General features: G+C 40.0%; 1 protein-coding gene across 8 annotated transcripts in view; it reads right to left on the reverse strand.

Moving 5' to 3' along the window:
- Pdxdc1 (pyridoxal dependent decarboxylase domain containing 1) overlaps positions 1-23381 on the reverse strand; it is a 63564-nt gene that overhangs the window by 6398 nt on the left and 33785 nt on the right. For all 8 annotated transcript variants that reach the window (XR_007835911.1, XM_051206725.1, XM_051206723.1 and 5 more), the window contains 6 exons: positions 23094-23219; positions 20236-20286; positions 15967-16030; positions 14557-14645; positions 4327-4432; positions 297-468 (listed from right to left, as the gene is read on the reverse strand). Coding sequence is in view for 7 of the 8 variants with exons in the window: in XM_051206725.1 (XP_051062682.1) it covers positions 297-468; positions 4327-4432; positions 14557-14645; positions 15967-16030; positions 20236-20286; positions 23094-23219 (608 nt within the window). In the remaining variant the exon portion in view is untranslated. The remainder of the gene's footprint in view (positions 1-296; positions 469-4326; positions 4433-14556; positions 14646-15966; positions 16031-20235; positions 20287-23093; positions 23220-23381) is intronic.

The raw sequence follows: 23381 nt of genomic DNA on the forward strand, positions 1-23381 counted from the left end.
TGGGAACCAGGCTTATTCTGAAAAGCTCTGTATATCCCTCCCATAGAGTAACCAACTGTCCACTATGTGTCTGCCCTGGGCACTTGTGAATTAGCACAAGTAGATGGCACACAGTGACCCCTGACTCACTGAGCCCAATGGTGGGCCAAACTATCAGTCTCCATTAGGTCTTTGTAAACACTACAGAACATCTCAGTGAGTTCTTAGCAAATATACTCTAATTCCACCTGAATATGTAACCATCAGGACCCACTTGTCTTTGTGAAAGTAGTCTTTCATGTAGCAAGCCAAATTACCTGACAACTCCGATTCCAGGCCAGTTGGGGTCATCAACATAGAGGAGGCTTGCTGCCCCCTCTACCTCCTGCCTGAACTCTTCTCGAAGCTGTAGTGTACAGGTCAGAACTGGCAGTTTGCTTTGAATACAGTTGATGAGTTGATCCACATCCTCTCCTCGAGTTCCTAACACTGAAAACATCCACAGAATGTTTGAGAAATGCTTGTAGAGGGACTTGGTGGTGGGGTAGGGGGAGTACATGAAAGGGAAACTCTCTTACTACCAACAAGATCAAGGGTCAAAGGTCAAAGCTCTTAGTATTACCTGGATTTTTTTTTTTTTTTTTTTTTTTTTTTTTTTTGAGACAGGATTTCTCTGTGTAGCCCTGACTGTCCTGGAACTCAGTCTGTGGACCAGGCTTTGAATTCAATTCAGAGATCCACCTGCCTCTGCCTCCTGAGTGTTGGGATTAAAGGGGTGTGCCATCACCCCTAGCTTGGGACTCATTCTGTAGCTGAGGCTGGCCTTTAGCTCATACAATCCTCCTGCCTCAATTTCTAAAGTGTTAGAATTATGAGCATGAGCTACTGTGCTTTTTTCTTTTCTTTTTCTCTTTTCTTTTCTTTTTTTTTTTTTTTTAAGTTGTTCCATGTAACTACAGAGCAATTAGTTTACAAAAACTAACACACTTGGGGCTGGGGCAATCATTCTCTTGTACAAGCATGAGGACCTGAGCTTGGATACCCTTGGATCCTAACACAAAAAGCTGTTTTGTCACAGTGTCATGGCATACACCTCTAATCACAGTACTAGGGAAGTGGAGACTAGAGGACTCTTAGAGCTCTCTGGCCAGCTCAGTAAGCTTCCAGGTTTAAGCAAGAGACTTTGTCCTAAAAATATAAGGTGGACAGAGATAAAAGGCCTGATGCCAACCTCTGGCTTCCACATGCACACATACATATACCACACACATAAACACAGTTTTAAAAATCAATTAACAAAAAGGACCCTAAGAGACATACACAGATCTGCCTAGGAAGGGGAAAAAGACAAGATCTCCTGAGTAAATTGATAACTTGGAGGGACAGAGAAGAAAAAAGGGAAGTGGGGAAAAATGTATAGCTCAATTTAAAAAAAAAATCAGGCTGACATGGCTCAGTGGTAAAGGTGATTGCCATCAAGCCTGGCAACCTAAGTTTGGTCTCCAGGATCCATAGGGTAGTAGGAGAGAACCAAGTCCCATGAGTCCTGAGTTTCACATGCATGTGTCCTTTCTACACAATAAAAAATAATGAACACATAAGAATTTAACTGTTGCTGCTCCAAGGGACACAACTGCTTTGTATATTTAATGCACCTAGAAGGAATTTCCTCACAGAAGGACTGACTCAGGTTACACGTATCCTGTCAAGGGTTGAAGCAAAAAGGCAGGTTCTTGATTTATATGTAGATATTAATGGAAGGGAATGTATTGGTGGGTTTGTATCTGGGACTTGAGGAAGAAGACAGGGAGAAAGTACCAGCACCACAGGAGATACACTGAGTCATGCAAGTCAGCATTAGCGGCTTCAAGAATTCAGAGGTGAGGGAATTTTGACAGTCTACCATCCCTCCTCCTTCGGGCTCACAGGTGTTGCCCAGATGTTCTCTGCCAGCCTCCAGCACTGTTTTCAGGGCTGGGGTGGAGGCCATCAGCAAGCTCCAAAATGGCCTTTTCTTTGCAGGGCAAATTTTCTTATTTTGATGGGATTGAGAAAATACCTTTGTAAAAATGTTGAATATCTCATGAAAAACCACCAAAAGTTTCTTAAATTGTTTTTAAATCTTATTATAAAAAAGCATAACCATTTCTTTTTAAGTTAACATATAAGAAAGGTGTGGCAGCTGGGAGGTGGTGGCAACACACCTTTAATCCCAGCACTTGGGAGGTAGAGGCAGGCAGATCTCAGTTTGAGGTCAGCTTGGTCTACAGAGGGAGTTCCAGGACAATCAGGGCTATACAGAGAAACTCTGTCTTAAAAAAAAGAAGAAGAAGAAGAAGAAAAGAAGAAGAAGAAGAAAAGAAGAAGAAGAAGAAGAAGAAGAAGAAGAAGAAAAGAAAGGTGTAGTGGCTCATACCCTACAGTACCCAGGAGACTGAGGCAGGAAGATCAAGTGTTTAAGGTCGGCCTGGGTTACACAGCAAGACCCTGTCTCTAATAAAATAAGGGTTAGTGAAATGGTACTATGAGTAAGTGCACTTGCTGATATGTATGACAACTGAGTTTGATTCCTAGAACTTACACAGTAAGAGGTAATTGACATCCCCAACACTGACCTTTAATTTCCATGTGTGATGTAGAGCACACATAGCATATGCACACGCATGTGCATGCGCATGAGCACACACACACCAAATACATACAAGACTTAAAAGTCAGGTATATACTAGGGGATGCACACCTTTAATTCCAGGACTTAGGAAGCAGAAGCAGGCAGATCTCTGTGAGTTCAAAGCCAATGTGGTTTACTCAGTGCCTCAGGCCTGTCAAAGGTACAAAGTGAGACCCTGTCTCCAAAGAAAAGGGACATATGAAAACTCTACATATTTACAGAGTACTGTGGGCTATGTTGACGCATGCATAGCATATGTGAATGGTCCAATCTGGGAAAATGGGGAAAGCCTGTCTCTCTTCAAATAGTTACCATTTCTCTGTAAGAAGACAATCGGAGGCTTTTCTAGTAGCTTTTTAGAGCATTACCACAAAACACTTTCTCCTGCCTACCTGTTATTTTATTAGTGACCGAGAGGGCATATCCCCACCTTCTGTTTTAACTTCATACACTTCAACTGCACTACTGTCTGCAATGTCTAAAACAGAGGTTCTACTCTATTAGTACCCAGGGTAACTGGGGATCCTCATTCACACCCCCAGTGTGAATGCCTAAGAACTTCTGGAGAATTGACTACACAAACTGTGCCCTTTCGCTGCAATTTGCCTTATCAATTTCTTTTCTTTTCTTTTTTCAACTGAGACAGTATTTCTCTGTCTAATAGAAATAGCCCTGGCTGTCCTGGAACTCACACTATAGACCATGCTGGCCTCGAACTCAAAGACCCACCTGCCTCTGCCTTTCAAGTAACTAGGATTAAAGGTGGGCACCACCACTTACATTTCTATCTTTAATTATGTGTATTAAAACGCATTGCAAGCTTAAATATATACTATTAAAAATGTAATTAAAAATAAATAAAGGCATGTCTAGGCTCCATTCCAGACATACAGTGTCAAAACTCTGGTGGTGGCCCAGCTGCTGAAAGGTTTGATTGTTTGGGGTGGAAGGAGCTCTGTTATTGAAAACATTTTATGTTTGATCATGATTTCCTCTCTCCCAATTCCTCCCAGATCTTTCACCTCCCGACATACACAACTTTGTTTCCTCTTTCAAAACAAAACAAACAAGAAACATATTGCCCCCTGCACCCAAAACCTAAAATTAAAACAAACAAAAGACCAATAAGGGAGGGGGAAAGCCAAAACAAAGCAGAAGGAAACAAAAAAGTGCACAAAAATACCACTGAGTTAGTTTTGTGTTGGCCAGCTACTCCCTGGCACTTTCCCTTGCCAGCGGGTATTTAATTGCAGACAGTGTTTTTGCTGGAGAGACAGGGGACAGGGATACCCTGTCCTCCTCCCTTCGTGGTGTGGGACCATATTAGCTTTGAACCTGTGTGGGCCTTGTATGTGTCACCAGTCTCTCTAAGTGCTGAAAGGTTTTAAAGCTACACAGGTTACTCAGATGTGCCCTTGAACACGAGAAGTAACCAAAATAGGAAACCAGGAGTCACAGGATATAAACACACAGAACTGAGTGCCTCCAGGTGTCTCACTTGAGAAGTTATGCTGACACCTAAATTTAGCCCAAAGAAAGGCTCATTCAAAGGGAGATGCTGCATACAGGAGAGCAGGAGGGCATAAGGGAGACCCATCATCTGACTGCTGGCCATCATCAGGCACAATGGAACTGTTTTTGCCCTAGCCACAGGGACAACGTTATAATTGCCTTACCTGCTGCTGTCATCAAAGGGCTGAACCGCAAACATGTGCCATCTACCTCCAAGTCCATGACAGTGAGGCCACACATAGGCACCAACTGTTTCAGTTGTTCGCCTAGCTGCAGGGAAAAGGACAGAGAATATTCCTGCAACAGGGGGCTTACATATCTTCACCACCCACCCTCATAACCTCACACAGACTAAAGTGGCTCCTGGAGCTAGTTTCCCTTATTCTCCAGGGCATCTTTCAATACTTCACAGCAATTTCTTATTTCCAGTCCTAAAAACAGACCTTGCCCAGGGGACATTGCCCCTCTCACCCCACCTTTCCCAATGAACAGTACATTTTATGTTATTCCAAATAAAAATTAACATGCAATACAGTTAAAACAAAGAATGAAATAAAAACGACTCACAACATACTATCTTAACACTGACTACTGACCTCTGATTATTTCCCAGGGTCTTTTCTTTGTTTTTGTAACAAAACTAGGCATTCTATACACTTTAGGAACCTACTCTTCTTCTGTGTATGCAAGCACGCATTTGTATGTATGCATGGATATGCAGAGGCCAGAGATCAATGTTGGGCTCTTCCTCAGTCATTCTCCACCTCCCTTTTTTTTTCCTTATTATAAATTTTCATTTAAATTAAAAACAATCTTATTTTGCATACCAATCTCAGTTCCATCTCCCTCCCATACTCCTATATCCCCCACCAACCTCCCATCCTAACCCCCACTCACTCCCCAGGAAGGGTGAGGCCTCCCATGGGAGATCATCACAGTCTGTCACATAATTTGGGGCAGGACCTAGGCCCTCCCCTGTGTATCTAGGTGGAGACAGTATTCCTCCATAGGGAATGAGCTCCCCAAAATCCATTCATGCACTAGGGACAAATACTGGTTCCACTGCCCAGGCCTCCCAATTGACACCCATATCCCGTCCTATGCTGGTTCCCCAGCTGTCAGACTAGGGTCCCTGAGCTCCCATTTGTTCAGGTCAGCTGTTTCTGTGGGTTTCTCCAGCCTGGTCTTGACCCCTTTGCTCATCACTCCTCCCTCTCTACAACTGGATTCTGGGAGTTCAGCTCAGTGCTTAGCTGTGGGTGTCTGCTTCCGCTTCCATCAGCTACTGGATGAGGGCTCTAGGATGGCATCTGAGGTAGTCACCAGGGAGATGGAACTGAGATTGGTATGTAAAATAAGATTGTTTTTAATTTAAATGAAAATTTATAATAAGGAAAAAAAAAAGGGAGGTGGAGAATGACTGAGGAAGAGCCAAGCATTGATCTCTGGCCTCTGCATATCCATGCATACATACAAATGCGTGCTTGCATACACAGAAGAAGAGTAGGTTCCTAAAGTGTATAGAATGCCTAGTTTTGTTACAAAAACAGTCTCATTATAGGGGAAAGCCATTTACGGTAGCCTCTCCACTATTGCTTAGATTCTTAGTTGGGGTCATCCTTTTGGATTCCTGAACATTTCCCTAGTGCCAGATTTCTCTTTAAACCTATAATGGCTCCCTCTATTAAGGTGTCTCTTTTCTTCCTCTCCTTTTCCTTCCTGATCCCTCACGTTCTTCTCCCTGCTCTTTCTGCTTCTCCCCTCCTCTTTCTGCTACCTCTTTCCACCCTGTGCTCCCAATTTGCTCAGGAAATCTTGTTCCTTTTCCCTTCTCCAGGGAACCATGTATGTCTCTCTTAGGGTCCTTCTTGTTTCCTAGCTTCTCTGGGATTGTGGATTATAGGTTGGTAATCCTTTGTTCTATGTCTAACATCCACTTCTGAGTGAGTACATACCATGTCTCCACCTTACTTTTTAAGACAGGGCTTCTCCTCACTTGAAACTGTAGCTTATCGATTTGTTTATACTGTCTGGCCAGTGAACCAGACGAACCACCTGTCTTTGCTCTCTAGTGTTGAACTGTAGGCATTCTGCAGTGTCAAGCTATTTCTTTAGATGGATGCTGGAGACTTAAACTGGGCTATTCATGCTTGCACTGCAAGTACTTTACAATACAGGGCCACCTACCTGCATTTTCCCCATCTAATTTGTGATGATCATTTTCCATCTTTCTAAAATATTTTTATAAGTGGTATACCATCATAGGGCTCTGATATCCATCTAGAGCCTCAGAAAGCAGAAGGAAAAAAGAAAAAAAGCACACAGTTCCTTTAAGAGGTGCTGCTGTATAGCCAGCAGCACTAAACAGAAACAGAAATGGCAAGCTAAGTAAAAAAGCCCCTTGCAGCAACTCAGGTATTGGCTTCCATAACTAGAACGACTTAATGCAGTTCTCAGTCATGAACCTCCCACCAGGATGCAAGCTCGCTTGTCTTTCAAGACTCAACCCCAGAGTGGGCAGAGCCAGCCTATAGAGCTGCTCATGGAGGATCCTGGTGTAGTAGCTTAACAGTTTAAAGTTTGCCCCTTAAGGTCAGAAAAGGCTAAAAGATAGGCAGTAAAAGGGGTCTAGATGGGGAAAGAAAAAAAATATCCTAATATCTAACAAGTTAGACTTCAAATCAAAATTAATCAAAAGAGATGAAGACGGTCATTTTGAATTCATCACAAGAGAAATCCATCAGCACAAAGTCTCAATTCTGAACATCTATGCCCCAAATACAAAGGCACCCACATTCGTAAAAGAAATGCTACTAAAACTCAAAGCTCACATAAAACCTCACACACTTATAGTGGGAGACTTCTACACGCCACTCTCACCACTAGACAGGACCACCTCTGAAACTTAACAAAGAAACAAAAGAACTAACAAAAGTTATGTCCCAATTGGGTTTAACAGACATCTATAGAACATTCCATCCAAACACAAAAGAATAAACCTTCTTCCCTGCTCCACATGGAACCTTCTCTAAATTCGACCACATACTAGGCGACATAACAAAACTCAACAAATACAAGAGAATTGGAATAGTTCCCTGTATCTTATCAGACCACCATGCTTTAAAATTGGAACTCAACAACAACACAAATCACCTACAAACTCATGGAAACTGAACAATGTGCAACTGCACCATTCCTGGGTCAAGGAAGAAATAAATAAAGAAATTAAGAACTTCCTAAAATTCAACAAGAATGAGGACACAACATACCAGAACTTATGGGACACCATGAAAGCAGTGTTACGAGGGAAGTCCACTGCACTAAGTGCCCATATGAAGAAAACGGAGCATAATCACATTAGAGAATTAACAGCACAACTGAAAGCCTTAGAACAAAAAGAAGCAAACTCACCCTGGAAGAGGAGATGCCAGGAAATAATCAATTTGAGGGCTGAAATCATTAAAATAGAAACGAGGAAAACAATACCAAAAAAAAAAAAAAAAAAAAAATCAATGCAACAAAGAGTTGTTTCTTTCAAGAAAATCAACAAGATAGGCAAACCTTTATCCAAACTAACGAAAAAACAGAGAGAGAACATGCAAATTAACAAAATCAGAAACAAAAAGGGGGAAATAACAATGGACACAGAGGAAATCCAGACAATTTTCAGGTCATACTTTGAAAACCTGTACTCCACAAAATTTGAAAATTCAAAGGAAATGGACAAATTTCTGGATAATTATCACCAAAATTAAATCAAGAACAGACAACTTAAATAGACCTATACCCCCAACGAAATAGAAGCAGTCATCAAAAGTCTTCCAACCAAAAAAGGCCCATGGTCAGATGGCTTCAGTGCAGAATTCTACCAGAAATTCAAGAGCTAATACCACATGATAGAAACAGAAAGTTCATTACCAAACTCTTTTTATGAGGCCACAATCACCTTGGTACCCAAGCCACACAAAGACACAAATAAGAAAGAAAACTACAGACCAATATCCCTGATGAACATTGATGCAAAAATACTCAATAAAATACTGGCAAACCAAATCCAAGAATACATCAGAGAAATCATCCACCATGACCAAGCAGACTTCATCCCTGGATTGCAGGGATGGTTTAATACGAAAATCTATTAACGTGATCCACCATACAAACAAACTGAAAAAGAAAAACCACATGATCACCTCCCTAGATGCTGAAAAAGCCTTTGACAAAATTCAACACCCTTTCATGATAAAGGTCTTGGAGAGATCAGGGAGAACAGGAACATACCTAAACATAATAAGAGCAATATACAGTAAACCAACTGCCAACATCAAACTGAATGGAGAGAAGCTTAAGGTGATTCCTCTAAATTCAGGAACAAGACAAGGCTGCCCTCTCCATATCTCTTCAATATTGACTTTGAAGTTCTAACTAAAGCAATAAGACAAAAAAGGAGATCAAGGGGATCCAAATAGGAAAGGAAGAAGTCAAACTTTCTCTATTTGCAGATGATATGATAGTTTACATAAGCAACCCAAAAAACTCTACCAGGAACTCCTACAGCTGATAAACACCTTCAGCAAACTAGCAGGATACAAGATAAACTCAAAAAAAAATCAGTAGCCCTACTTTTTTCAGATGACAAAGAGACAGAGAAAGAAATCAAGAGAAACATCACCCTTACAATAGCCACAAGCAACATAAAGTATCTTGGTGTAATGCTTACCAAACAAGTAAAAGACCTATATAATAAGAACTTTGTGGCTCTAAAGAAAAAAAATGGAAAGCTCTCCCATGCTCTTGGATAGGTAGAATAAACAGTAAAAATGGCAATCTTGCCAAAACCAATCTATAGATTCAATGCAATCCCCATTAAAAATCACAGGACAATTCTTCACTGACCCTGACTATACTCAAAAACAAAAGACCCAGGATAGCCAAAATAACACTGTACAATAAAAGAACTTTAGGAGGCATCACCATCCCCGACTTTAAGCTCTACTACAGAGCTATCGTCCTGAAAACAGCTTGGTATTGGCACAAAAATAGACAAGTAGACCAATGGAATCAAAACGAAAATCCTGATATTAACCCACACACCTACGAACACCTGATTTTTGACAAAACAGCTAAAAGTATACAATGGGGGTAGGAAAGCATCTTCAACAAATGATGCTGGCACAATTGGATGATGATGTGTAGAAGACTGCAAATAGACCCATGTCTATCGCCACGGACAAAACTCAAATCCAAATAGATCAAAGACCTGAACATAAATCCAGCTACGCTGAACCTCTTAGAAGAGAAAGTGGGAGGTAACCTTGAACAAATTGGTATAGAAGACTGCTTCCTGAACATAACTCCAGGGGCACAGACACTGAGATTGACAATTAATAAATGGGACCTCCTCAAACTTAGAAGCTTCTGTAAGGCAAATGACACAGTTGACAAGACCAAATGGCAGCCCACAGACTGGGAAAAGATTTTCACCAATCCTACATCTGACAAAGGGCTGATCTCCAAAATATACAAAGAACTCAAAAAACTAGTCAACAAAACACCAAATAACCCAATTAAAAAATGGGATACAGAAATGAAGAAAGAATTCTCAATAGAGGAAATCAAAAAGGCTGAGAGACACTTAAGAAAGTGCTCAACATCCTTCACTATCAGGGAAATGCAAATCAAAACAACTTGGAGATATCATCGTACACCTGCCAGAATGGCTAAACTTAGAAACACCAATGACAGCTTATGCTGGAGAGGATGTGGAGAAAGGGGAACACTCCTCCACTGCTGGTGGGAGTGCAAACTCGTACAGCCATTTTAGAGATCAGTATGGCGGTTCCTCAGGAAAATGGGAATCAGTCTACCACATGACCTGGCAATCCCCCTCTTAGGCATATACACAAATGATCCACATCCATGCAACAAAGACATGTGCTCAACTATGTTCATAGCATTATTTATAATAGCAAGAACCTGGAAGCAACCTAGATGCCCTTCAACTGAAGAATTGATAAAGAAGATGTAGCACATTTACACAATGGAATACTACTCTGCAGAAAAAAAAAAAAAAAAAAAAAACAATGGAATCTTGAAATTCAAAGGCAAGTGGATGGAACTTGAAGAAACCATCCTGAAAGAGGTAACCCAGTCACAAAAAGAGAAACATGGTATGTACTCACTCATATATGGATTTTATACCTAGAGCGAAGGATCACCAGCCTATAATTCACACCGCCAGAGGAACTAGGATACAAGGTGTATTCTAAGAGATTCATATAAAGTCCCTCACAGAAGGGGGAAGGGACAAGTTCTCCAGAGCACAGGGGAAGTGGGGGAGTGGAGAGGAAACTAGGAGAAAGAGAGGCGAGGCGAGGAAAGCAAGTGGGACTAGGAAGATTGAGTCAAGGAAGGAATAGAAGACAAAGGGAGGGGGAGAAAGAGAGAGAAAGAGAAAACATAAAAGAGGGAGCCATTATAGGATTGTAGAGAAAACTGAACCTAAAGAAATGTCCAGAGACCTATAAGACTGACTCCAACTAACAATCTGAGCAACAGTGGAAAGGCTACCATAAATGCCCCTCCCTGATAGTGAGATCAACAACTAACTTATCCATCATCACGGAGCCCTCATCTAGTACCTGTTGGAAACGAAAGCAAACACCCACAACTAAACACTGAGCCGAACTAGAATCCAGATGCAGAGAGGGAGGACAAGACCATGCTGCAGAAACATATACAGACAGCTTACCTGAACAAAGAAGAGCTAATGGGCCCCCAGACTGATAGCTGGGAATCCAGCATGGGTTTGACTCAGACTCCCTGAATATGGGTCTCAGCTAGAAGGCCTGAGCAGTCTACAGGACCTCTATGGGACCTCAGACAGTGGAACCAGGATGTATTCCTGGTGCACAAAAGCACCTTGCGGCACATCCCCCATGGAGGGATACTCCCTTAACCTAGAGACAGGAGAGAAGTCCTAGTCCCTATTTCAAATGACTTGTCACATTTAGATGACCACTCCTGGATGGCATTACCCTACATGTGGAGTGGGGGGAGTGGTCGGGGTGCATGTGAGGGGGAGAGAGAGGGAAAGAGGAAGGGAGGAATGGAGGGAGGAAGGGAGGGAGAAGGAACTGGGATCGATATGTAAAATAAAAAAAAAAAAAAATACAAAAAAAATCCTCTAAATAGGTTCCCGTGTACACTGGTAGGCTTAAGAAAGAAACTGAGTATTGACAGTCATAAAAAGAGTTTAAAAATTATAGTCTTTAAAGAGACAGTACAAGTAATATAAAGGAAAAAAGAATTGCACAGAGAGCCTGAATTCTGTATGCTATTGCATTGAGTTTTAATTTTTTGATTGTTGAAAAGCAAGGATAGAATTGAAAGAGGGACTGTGGAAATAAACCAGCCTAGACATTTTAAGAATGCCTTAACTTTAGAAAACAAAAATGTATTTGTAAAATAGATATCAAAAATGCTTTGGAGAATTGGTTTTGCTTTTGTTTCCACAAGAAACAAAAGGCTGTGGATTCCTTCCAGGTTGATAAGGATATGGTCTAATCAGGAGACAGCAACCAACTGAACTTGACAGGTGATTATCTATCAACTAAAGTTATAGCTAGTCTTCCCAGAACTTAGTCATTATTTCAAATTTTCCTCAGGGACCCCTGGGAATGCCTTCAACCACAGCCAGCAGAAAAAGGTATGGAGAGGACTGCACCCACATTCCCAGGAGGAAAGGGGTGTGGGTGGTCTCTGGTTATTTTGTGGGTAATGGATGCTTGTTATAATTTAGGGGAATATAGGATAAAAACAACTATTAACCTCAGATATTTTGCATTGGCATGAGTTTTGGTATATGGATACAAATTCAAAGTCAGTTCTGTTACATTGATGTTTCTACTCTTGTTTACTTTGTATATTGCTACAGCTTTAAGGTCATTTTTGTTATCACACACTGTATGTTTCTACTCCTGTTTAAAAGATTTTTGTATATTGATAGAAATGTAAGGTTGTTTTAGTTAAACATGTGGTGTGTGTTTCTGCTCTTGTTTAAGGTACTGTACCTAGGCAGTTCACTTAAAAATGTAAGGTAAAATTCTAATTTAGAAAGCTATTATTATGAACTATTTAGGACAATCAAGAAATGGGTTAGTAGTCATCTGTAACAATCAAATTTGTAGTTATTTTAGATAGATGGTTTTCAAACCTTCCAAAGACCCACTGAACATAGCATTTAAAATGTTTTGTTAATTTAGGGCTTTTCATGACAATGAGACACATCTGTTCCTGGCAGCACTGATTTACTTAAGAGATGACCCGCATTGAAGACTACTCATGGAGTGTGCTTTCATTGTGGTAAGGTTAGTCACTGGGCAAAGACACTGCTTTTGCCTTTAACTACTTATAGTGTGCTATGCAGACTGGACATGCAGGACCCACAGGCAAGTGACCACTGAACTTTGCCAGAACAAGGTGGGATGGTCCTTCAAAGTTCCCGCTTCCCAGAAGAAACTGCTAGGCATTCTGCAGGACACACAGTAAAATATCAAAACTGTATTTCAAATTTCCTGCTTCAATGAAAGGTCTACTAGATATTAGGGCCTTGTGGACTGAAGAAGAATGCTCCAGCAGTGCATAGGAACTTGGGGTGACTGTCCAGGCACAAATGTCTCTGTCATTTCTAGAGTTTTTGAAGTCGTTTGCAATGCAATTTTTGTTTACTTAAATAATATATTCTCTGATGCCTTTGATGGAGTTAGAAAGTTGTAGTTGCAGTTTTCCTAAGCTATGATAGAAAGTTAAATAAAAAATTTTGGATTTACTAAGATAGGATAGATTATGGAGTATTTTCTTTTAATTTGCCAGACACAAATGAACTGGAATCCATTACATTGTGAATGTACTCTTTACTTGATAATTGTTCTTATTTTGTACAGTCTTATTATGTTAAAGTTAAAACCTTACATTTCTTTTTATTCAGACAAAAAGGGATAAATGTGGTAGAATATTATTTTAAGGTGTGTGACATGTTTATGCTACATTTGTTTAACTCTGAAGCTGTGATTCTTTGCTTGTCTAAAACACCTGATGGTCGGAGCAAGAAAACAAGGAGAGGAGGACGTCAGTGGCAGCCACCCACCCATCCAGCTACACAGCCATTCACAGAATAAGATTTACACAAGTAAGAGAAAGACAGGAGCCCAGAGGGAAAAGGTAGACAGATTAATTTAAGAAAAGCTGGCTAGAAACAAGCCAAACTAAGGCCAGGCCAGGCACTCATAACTAATAATAAGACTCCATGTGTGGTTAATTTGGGATCTGGGTGACGGGGACCCCTAAAAGAGAAAAGTTCTTACTACATGTCTACAGGTTTATAATAGCTTCTTTGAATGGCACTGCAAGGATGTATTATATATTTACCAGAGCCCAGGAAAAGATGGTGCTATGAATATCTGGGAATGGTCAGAAAAGAACCAGCCCCCAAAGGGAGCGGCACTATTAGGAGGTGTGGCCTTTTAGAGTAGGTGTGGTCTTGTTGAAGTGGGTCACTGTGGAGCTGGCTTTTTGAGGTATCATATATGCTTAAAGTATGCTCAGTAAGACAGAACATTTCCTGCTGCCTGCAAGATGTAGGACTCTGAGCTACTATTCCAGCACCATGTCTGCCTGCACACGGCCATACTCCCAGCTGCCATGCTCCCTGTCATGATGATGGATGGACTAAACCTTTAAAAATGTTTCCCTTTATAAGAGTCACCGTGGTCATGGTGTCTCTTTACAGAAACAGAAACCTAACTAAGACAACATCTTTACCGTATTGAGAACACTAGAAGTCTGAAATCTAGAGGTACTACATGTAAGTGTCCAAAAAGCTGCTAGAGCAGATTGCTGGCCCACTTTGCCTGGCTGCCATAGGTGCTCAGGGGATACCTGTACCTTCTGATGCATTTTGTTTATTTTCTTTCTTTGAGACAAGGTCTTACTTTGTAGTCTTGGCTATCCTGGAACACATTCTGTAGACCAGACTGGCCTCAAACTCAGAGACCCACCTGTCCCTGCCTCTGGAGTACTGGGATTAAAGACATGTGCTATCACACCCAGCTTTAGGCACACTCTTGTTGCCCAAAGAAGAGGTTCTAAAGTTCAGGCTTTATTTACATGCTGCTTTAGCCTTACACAGCAATCAGGAAATAGTCACAGAAGGAGACTGAGGGGCTTGTCAGGTGACAGTGTATGAGGTGCTTATCTGATTGAGAAGAGAACAATTGTGTATAAGGCACCTTCCTGTGGCCATGACTAACCACAAATGACCATGTAACAGCAGGTATGAGGCCAGGTGGCACTGCTCCAGATGTAAAGAAGAAAAGGCAGACAGCAGCCATCTTTACCCATTGGTTCAGTGGATCACAGGAGTCTCTCTCCCGGCCAACAGCTGCAGGTGCCACGTTGGATACTGGGGCAGCTTTAAAGGCTTGATCTGAGGCCAAACACAGAAGAGATTAATTCCCAAAAAACAAGGCTACATATACATTACAATCCCAATCCCAATTCATGTAGGTGCTAATGTGAGTCCTAAGAGAATAGCATCATATACTAGTGAAATCAAAATGTCTGAGAGGTTTAGGTCCTACACTTTTCTGCTAAGTGACTTCTCAATAGATTTTTAGAATAGGATTCTTCCCCAGTCCCCTCTGATTTCCCAAGACAGGGTTTCACTGTGTGACTATGGATGTCCTGGAATTTGCTCTATAGACCTGGCTGGCCTTGAACTCAAGAGATCTGAGTGCTATGTCTAAAGACCTGTACTACCACTGCCCAGCTTAGAAAAGAATTCCTAAATTCTTTCTTTTCTTTTTTTGTTTTTGTTTTTTTTTGTTTGTTTGTTTGTTTTTTTTTTCTTTTTCTTTTTTTTAATTTGCTTTTAACACCAGCCTGGTGGTACACAGGTATAATCTCAGTCTTTGGTAAAGCTGAGACCAGAGGGTTGTTATGAGTTCAAGGCCAGTCTGGCAGCCTAGGCCCCAGGAGACAATTAAGTCTTCAAAAAAAAAAAAAAAAAAAAAAAAAATTGGCCCAGCACTTGTGAATTTGAGGCTAAACCAGTTTATACTGTAAATTCCAAGCCAGTCAGAATGAGAAGGGGTGGGGTGGGAAAGGGGTAAGAGTGAGGATCTAGCCTCCTTAAGCAAAATACTTGAGAAGTAGTGGCTAAGAATTTAACAGAAGAATAGAAGGCTTAATGTCCCACCCTCTTTCCTCATTATATAACTCCTAAAAATATCCCCAGAAATACAATTCTTTATTTCCATTTTTTAAAAAGTTACTCTTGCCAGGTGGTAGTGGTGGCACACACCTTTAATCCCAGTCTCTGATAGAAGAGGCAGGCCGATCTCTGAGTTCAAGGCCAATCTATTCTACAGATCGAGTTCCAAGACAGCCAAGGCTACACAGAGAAACTCTGTCTCAAAAAAAACAAAAGAACAACCAAACAAACAAAACAGTCACTTTCCTTAGAGGAATTCTGAGAACAAACCAAAGCAAATCTTGTAAAGTTGACAACTAGTCTTCTAAGCACTGTGTGATCAAGCTGGCTCAGCACAGGCTATGTGATGGCATTTGGGAGTACTTGGTTTGGTCATAGGCATTTAACGCTAGCATGCTTGTGGAAACTGTTATACTTTTCTAAAATGCCTGAAGATTTTTTTAGCAATAAAAACATATAAACTACTTACTTGATTTCACACATTAAATTTAAAACCCGAAACACAGATACATTTTTTTTTTTTTAAATCACTTACCTGAACCTGGCAATTCCTGAAAAAATCTGAACACCACTACTGGAGAACTGAGCTCATCTTCCACCTGCAAAAAGAGTGCACTGTTACAGGATGAGATGATATCTTTGGAAAATCAGGCAGAAATGTTGCTTGTACACAGTATGTTAAGAAGCTCAAAAGCTGTAACGGGCCATTTGAAATGAAAATGAAAATGATGGTTCCTTATTCACTTGACCCAACAAACCCTATAAAATCATGCAAACCAGTAGCCTTAAAAAAAAAAAAAAAAAAAAAAAAAAATGTATAGGAGTTTGTATGAGTGTGAACCACGCTTGTGCCTGCTACCCACAGAGGCCAAAAGAGGATATTGGATCCCTTGTAGTAACTCTAGTTACAGATGGTTGTGAGCCACTATGAAGGTGCTAAGAATGAAATCTGGGTCTTCTATAATAGCAGCAAAGTGTTCCTAACTGGAGAGCCATCTCTCCAGCCTAAATCAGAACTCTTTTATACTCGGATTTTTTTTTTTTTTTTTTTTTTTTCTTTAAAGGCATTGCTTTTAGAATAGGACTCTAGTCCTTCTGGCAATGCATATACCTGCAGTCTAAAATATACTGGTGCATTGCCAGACAAGTAACTCAATGTATTTTCTAATTGATGACAATGTTCACTGCACTACAATGACACAAATCAACCATCAGGCTTTACCATACATACATCCATGGTATGCACCAAGCAGCAACAGCTGGCAGGCTCTGTGGTGGTTTGCTGGATAAAGCTTTGGGGATGCTTTCTTTCAGCATTTAAAAGTTGTAATCTATCATTGTAGTCAGGAATCCTGTTGTGGCTGATAACTCACTTAGTAGGACCACAACAGGAAGTGCTAACTCACAAACAGGCTCCCTGATTATATAGTGCTAGCTGGCTTGGAACTCAATATGTAGACCACTGGCCTTGAGTTTAGAGAAAATTCTACTTCGGTCTCCCAGTTGCTGGTCTTAAAGGTGTGTACCACCAGGCCTGACTTTAACACTTTAAAGATGTATATGGAAGAGATTCTGATCTAGTAAGATTTATATTTAAATTTGCTAATTATTTATTGAGCTGGTCTTATATTAAAATGTTTTACATCTGCCATCTCTAACTCTGACATAAATAAAAAAATTACTAATGTCTTTAAGAGAGTAAGTATTTATTGTTTAAGTAGAATGGGGTAAGTTCTACAGGAAGAAAAACCTAAAAAAGGTGGCAAAATAATCTCTCCATCTTTTGAAGTAAGGCAAAATAATCCAGTCCACAAAGTGTGTATGTATAATCATACAATTATATAATATATAATCATGTAATTGTAATATATTTGTGTGTGTGTATATATATATATTTATATATAAAATCACTGTTTCCTTCTTCCTTTGAACTCAGTGTCAATGTGTACAAGAAATACTGTGTAGAGTTATATACAGCAATGCAAGGTTCTCCCAACATAATAGACTCAGTTATCTAATTCTAAATTCTGAAGTGTTACATTAAGCCAAATTAAATCCAAAAAGTTTAAACCAGAAAGAAGAGTAAACAGAAGAAGCAGTTGTGAAAGCTGGATGTGGTGGCAGGCAGGAGGCAGAGGCAGGCGGATCACTGAGTTTGTGGCCAGCCTGATCTACAGAGCGAGTTCCAAGACAGTCAGAGCTACACAAGGAAACCCTGTCTCAAAAAACCAAACAATGGCAATAACAATGCAGCAGCAGCAGCTATAAAGATAATCTAAGTTGCACGGATAGGGAATATGAGTATTTGTAAACCTCTACTTTTATGGTTGAGATCCTATACTTTAATGCCCATGTGCTGGATGAAGAATTTACACAAAGCCTTTAATGAAGCTTCTGTAGGGAAAGAAATAACTGTGTGTGTAATGTGCAGAGAGAGAGAGAGAGAGAAAGAGAGAGAGAGAGCTAGCTTAAATAAAAACAAGTTCAATGAAGAAAACTCCCAGGGAATCAAGTGATGTATGTCCTATGTGTATCTGTCCAGGTGCTGAGGGGAGGGGTTTTTGAAGAGGAGACTATTGAATTGAGATCTGAAAGCTCACAACCCAGTCAAAAGAAAAAATGGGGAGCAATGAGTGTTTCTAAGCAGAGGAAACAAAGGAGACCGATGTGGAAATTAAGCAAAACAATGCAGAAAAGGTGCTTGGCCTAAGGAGTAAGGTTTTTCCTCCAGCCCGCCACTGGTCTTGTCCCACCGCCGCCGCACCAGCCCCAATTAATACACTGAGACTCTGTATTTGATATAATGCTGTTGGCCAGATACTTGTTTCTTATCACCTAGCTCTGTCTTAAGAATTAACCCATTTCTGTTAATCTAATATTTCCACATGGTTATCTTACTGAGAGCCTGCTGGCGTCCTGCTCTCTCCAGACTCTCCATCTTGACTCCTCCTTACTACTTCCTCTTTCCTCCTTTCTCCTAGTCCCTCCTCTCTTACTTTCCTATTGGCCAACAATGCTTTATTCATTAACCAGTATAAGAAACATATATATAGAATGGCATCTCCCATCATCTCCTCTTTTCTGTCTAAATAAAAAGAAGGGTTTTAACCTTAACATAGCAAAATATATAACACAACACCTGGGTACTGTGTGTGCTAAATGTTAATAAGCAGCCCACTAGTAGCTGTGACAGTTGATGACTGACATGCTACTTACTATGTCTTTTGTTGTTTGCTAATCATATATCCTCCACTGAAGAAGGGGCCATTGAAAGAAGGGCTGTTGGAAGATTTTCTAGACTCAATGTAGCTTTACAAATACACTTCAAAAGAACTCATGGTTAAGAGCAGACATGAGGAGAGCCTGAGTGGACTCAGCAATGGAAAGGAAAACCACATGGGCTTAGTACTCCTAACAAGCTCATTCTAGTCCACTTTGAATCTATCTCATCTGCAAGCAGAGGTGTCCAACCAATATACTTTCATTTGACAGCTGAGAGGAAAGAACAAGAGATTAAGAAAATAACTCAGTGGGTGGAGAGGTGGCTCAGTGCTTAAGAACACTGGCTATTCTTCCAGAGGTATTGGGTTCAACTCTCGGTACCTGTATGGTGACTCACAACTGTCTGTAACTCCAGTGCTTTCTCCTGACCTCTACACACATGCTAAACAGACATACTTGCCAACAAAACATCCATATACATAAAATAAAAACAATCTTATAAAAATAAAAAAAAAGACTCAGTGTTACAGGGTCTCCTAAGAACAGAACTCACGTCTCCTGACTTGGAGTTATCCCCTTTGCTCTTCCAATGACCCACCAGCATCTTCTAAGTTTCCTCTCAACTGAATGAAGCAAGCTGACAGGCTTCAGAATGCAATACAGAGTACCTGTTCCCCAATACTGACTTCAACCTTTCAACTTATTCTAAACAAAAGTAATTATATTAATCTGGAACCCAAATAAACTCAAGGACCAACTTTAAAACTTTAAATTAAGCCCATATTTTGCAAAAATGCCAAAAATTAAAAAAAAAAAAAAAAAAAAAAAAAAAAAAAAACTCAGTGAGCACATTTAAATAAAACCATGATCTATTTATTTCCTGAAATTTTATAAACTACCATGAATCTAAATGTGAAAAGCTGCTCTCCTGAGCCAATACTTGTAGTTGTTAGTCCTGCTAAGTCCCTATGTCCTTGTGAGTTACTACTTGAGGGAGCAAAGACCCCAGAAGACAAGACCTGGGGCACATGCTTTTTTCTTATCACTCTACTTTGAGCAGGCAGAAAGCAGCCCAGAGTGTTCTGAGACAGTCATCGCCGAGGATGGGTGATCTCAAGTCCTTGAAAGGTGAAGTCAAAGGAGTTACATAAGATCTTTGTGCAATTCTAGAGTTTAACAGAATTACAGGAACTTAAAATTTAAACAGATTTCTTAATTTCAGACTAACCATATAATTAGGCCATAAGCATATGTATGATTCCCTCCTAAGACTGTTGTTCACTGGAACTGTCACAACTCAAATGAAATGTTATCACACTTGGGGGAAAACCATATTCTTTACTGGAGATAAGAAACTTAATGCAAAAGCAGAGAAAATTACATATTGCTGCTGGTGGTGGTGGTAGCGGTGGAAGCATATACCTTTAATCTCAGCATTCAGGAGGCAGAGGAAGGTGAATCTCTGTGAGTTTGAGGCCAGCCTGGTCTAGAGAGAGTTCCATGACAGCTAGGACTATTACACAGAGAAACCCTGTCATGAACCACCCTCTCCCCAAAAAAGAAAGAAAATCATATACCATACCAAGATTTTGATGTGGTCCACTTTCTTCAAACCTTCTTGCAACTGCTGACTCTACAAATAACAACATAAAAAGTATACAACCTTAGTAGACTGACATGATTTATTAGAAGGTTTCATGAGGGTCTTTACAATATGAAAATAAGTACTTCAGACAGACAAAGGCATCTATCTATCTGCAACTTGGTGATTCCAATTTTTACAACTCAACATCTGTATATATTTTTTCAATCTTTCACATGCAGGCATATGGCATGCCAAGTCATGAGGGTGGATATAATTACCATTTTATACAGTCTCAAGCCAATAACCCTCATCATTGATAAGAGAATCATTATAGTCCCTGACTCAGGGAGTAGAGGAACATGAATTCAGCAGATACTCGAGTATTGGATGTTGCTCCTCAAGGAACTGCACTTGAAATGTGTTCTGTCAGTGAAACCTACATTCTAAAGAAATTGTGGGCATCATATGAAACAATAAAGGCTTTTATTTCCTAAGAACTAAATCATGATATGAGCTAACAGCATGATGAAAACACTTTTTTTTAAATGCTTTTTATAAACATAAACCTTAAAATTAATTTTTAACATAAAGGAATGACTCTGTAAACCACAGAATGAAATACTAATTTTTCTTAAGTATAAAAACAACAGGATAAAATGCCAATATCCTGGGTGTGGGGAGAAACAGTAGAGTATTTGTTTCAGGGTACAGAGACTGAACCCAGGGCCTACCAAGTGTGTGCTCCACCACTGACCTACAACCACAGCCCAAGAATATATTTAAAACAAAGTTTTAAACCTATATGAATAATTTATGTGACCAGGTACTACTTAATAGTTTAACACATATTACTTAAGTCTTTATAAGTAAATTATTATTGCATATCACAGGTGAGAAAATAAAGGTGTCAAAAGATGACATCATGCTTTTAAACTGACACCGGAGTCAATGTTCACACCACACAAATATGACTGTTTTCCCTTCTTAAGATAGCTTCTCATGTAATCCAGGATGTCTTCAAGCTCACTATGTAGTAGACTGGTCCCCTTCCTGATCTTCCTGCCCCCACCTCATGAAAGCTGGAATTATAGTAAAGGATGTTTATACTCAAAATCCAATCTCTTCTTCCTGCTGTTAAAGCTGGCCTTGAACACTTAGTCTTCCTGTCTCTGCCTCTTCTTAAGTGTTTGGAAAACAGGCCTGAGCTACCATACCTAATTTGACTTTTTGTTTTTTAATGGGTAAGGTTCTTAATATGTGTGTCTGTCAAAATTGTTAAGCTAAAACCCAATATGCTAAACAATGATATTCCTTTGAAAGTGGTTAGTACAAGATGGCTCAAGCATCATGCACTAAAAAGGATTCACTAAAAAATGAGCATGCTTATAAAAAGAGGATGAAGGGATGGCAGGTGGCAGTGGGAGGCACACCATTAATACCACACTAGAAAGGCAGAGGAAGGCAGATCTCTATGAGTTTGAGGCCAGCCTGGTCTACAAGAGTTTCAGAGTATCCATAGCTGTTACCAGAAAAACACTGTTTCAAAAGAAGAAGAAGAAAAAAAAAGAACAAACAAAAAAGAAGGGAGTGCTTTCCCTCTTTCCAGCTGAGAATAATACATAGATGGTACTATCTAAGGCCTTCACCAGACACTGAATCTACTGACATCTTGATCTCAGATTTGAGCATCTTCAAATATAAGCAACATGACTCACAAATTACCCAGTCCTAGTTATTTTGTTATAGCTTCCAAACAGATGACATTATCCTATAACAAAATTTATGTTTTTCATCCTCAAAATAACCCTAATACAAAGAAAGATTTGTCCCAAATAGGAAACAAACTACTATATTAAAAATACTCATACCTGGGAACTGGAGAGATGGCCCTGCAGTTAAGAACTCTGGCTACTCTCCCAGAAGACCCAGGTTCAATTTCTAGTACCCAAATGATGGCTCACAACCAGTTCCAGGGGATCCAATGCCCTCTTCTGGCCTCAGAGCAACAGGCATGAACATGGTACACAGACACATATGCAGGTAAAATAATTGTACACATAAAATAAAATAAATCTTTAAAAAAAAACAAAAAACCATGCCCCTCTAGCAGAGTTTAGAGCTATTGGTACTGAGAGCTGCTGGGAGAGGGAGAGCTCCCTTTCTTTAAAGTGTGGCTCTGTAGGTTTAATATGTTCTGTGAATGGATATACACTAGAGTATATTGACAGCACTTGATAGGTTAAAAAAAAAACAAAACAAACAAAAACAGATAAAGTAAGGTGAGTATGAAATGGAGTAAAAATACAATATATGAAATTCTAAAACCATTGATAAAAATACATATAAAAAAAACAATGCCACTTACATTGAATTTTACTTTTTTAAGTTTTTATTTTGAGACAAGGTTTCTCTATATAGTCTTGGCTTTCCTGTAACTTGCTATATAGGAATAGGCTGGCCTCAAACTCAAGAGATCCTTTTACCTCTGCCTCCCCAAATGCTGGGATTAAAGATATGGGCCATCATACCAGGCCTCTACATTAAATTTTCAATTGCTGTACTCCCTCTCCCTGGAAGGCCAGTCAGTAAAGAGCAATATTTATGTGCCTTCTCTCTCTCTCTGGAAGTCATCTTGTGACACTTTTCATCTGGAAATAATGTTGGTCAATGCCACCAGTCTCTCCCAGAACTCCTAAGAAATATGCATATATACAAGAGGTACCTAGTTTGCTTGCTGATGAGATGGTAAACCAAGGTGCCAAGACACTGGACAGATAGACCAAAAGTAAGATTTCCCTGTCTCTGCTTCTGTGGAGGGGCTTCTATAACGCTCTAATGTTCAAATTTCTACTCACCAGCTGACAGGCGTGCTTTATTCTTTCTACAACGCCATCAAGTCCCAAGTATTGTAAAGACAACCACAGCGGCAGGGCACGAAGTTTGTCTGCAGGCTTATTTGATGTAAGACCAGCTACTAGAGCCTAAAAAAAGACAAGACAGGTACACTGACCAGAACTGCTGGAATGTCAGCAATGACTAGCCACTCTTCACTACACACTTGGAAAGTACCAAATCCCATGATGGATACTTGGCTTGCATTACCCATCTGGCCTTTCAATAACTACTGCCCTAGGTGGGCTAGC

The sequence above is a fragment of the Phodopus roborovskii genome, unplaced genomic scaffold (genome assembly GCF_943737965.1).
Source record: "Phodopus roborovskii unplaced genomic scaffold, PHOROB, whole genome shotgun sequence".
NCBI classification, from domain to species: Eukaryota; Metazoa; Chordata; class Mammalia; order Rodentia; family Cricetidae; genus Phodopus; species Phodopus roborovskii.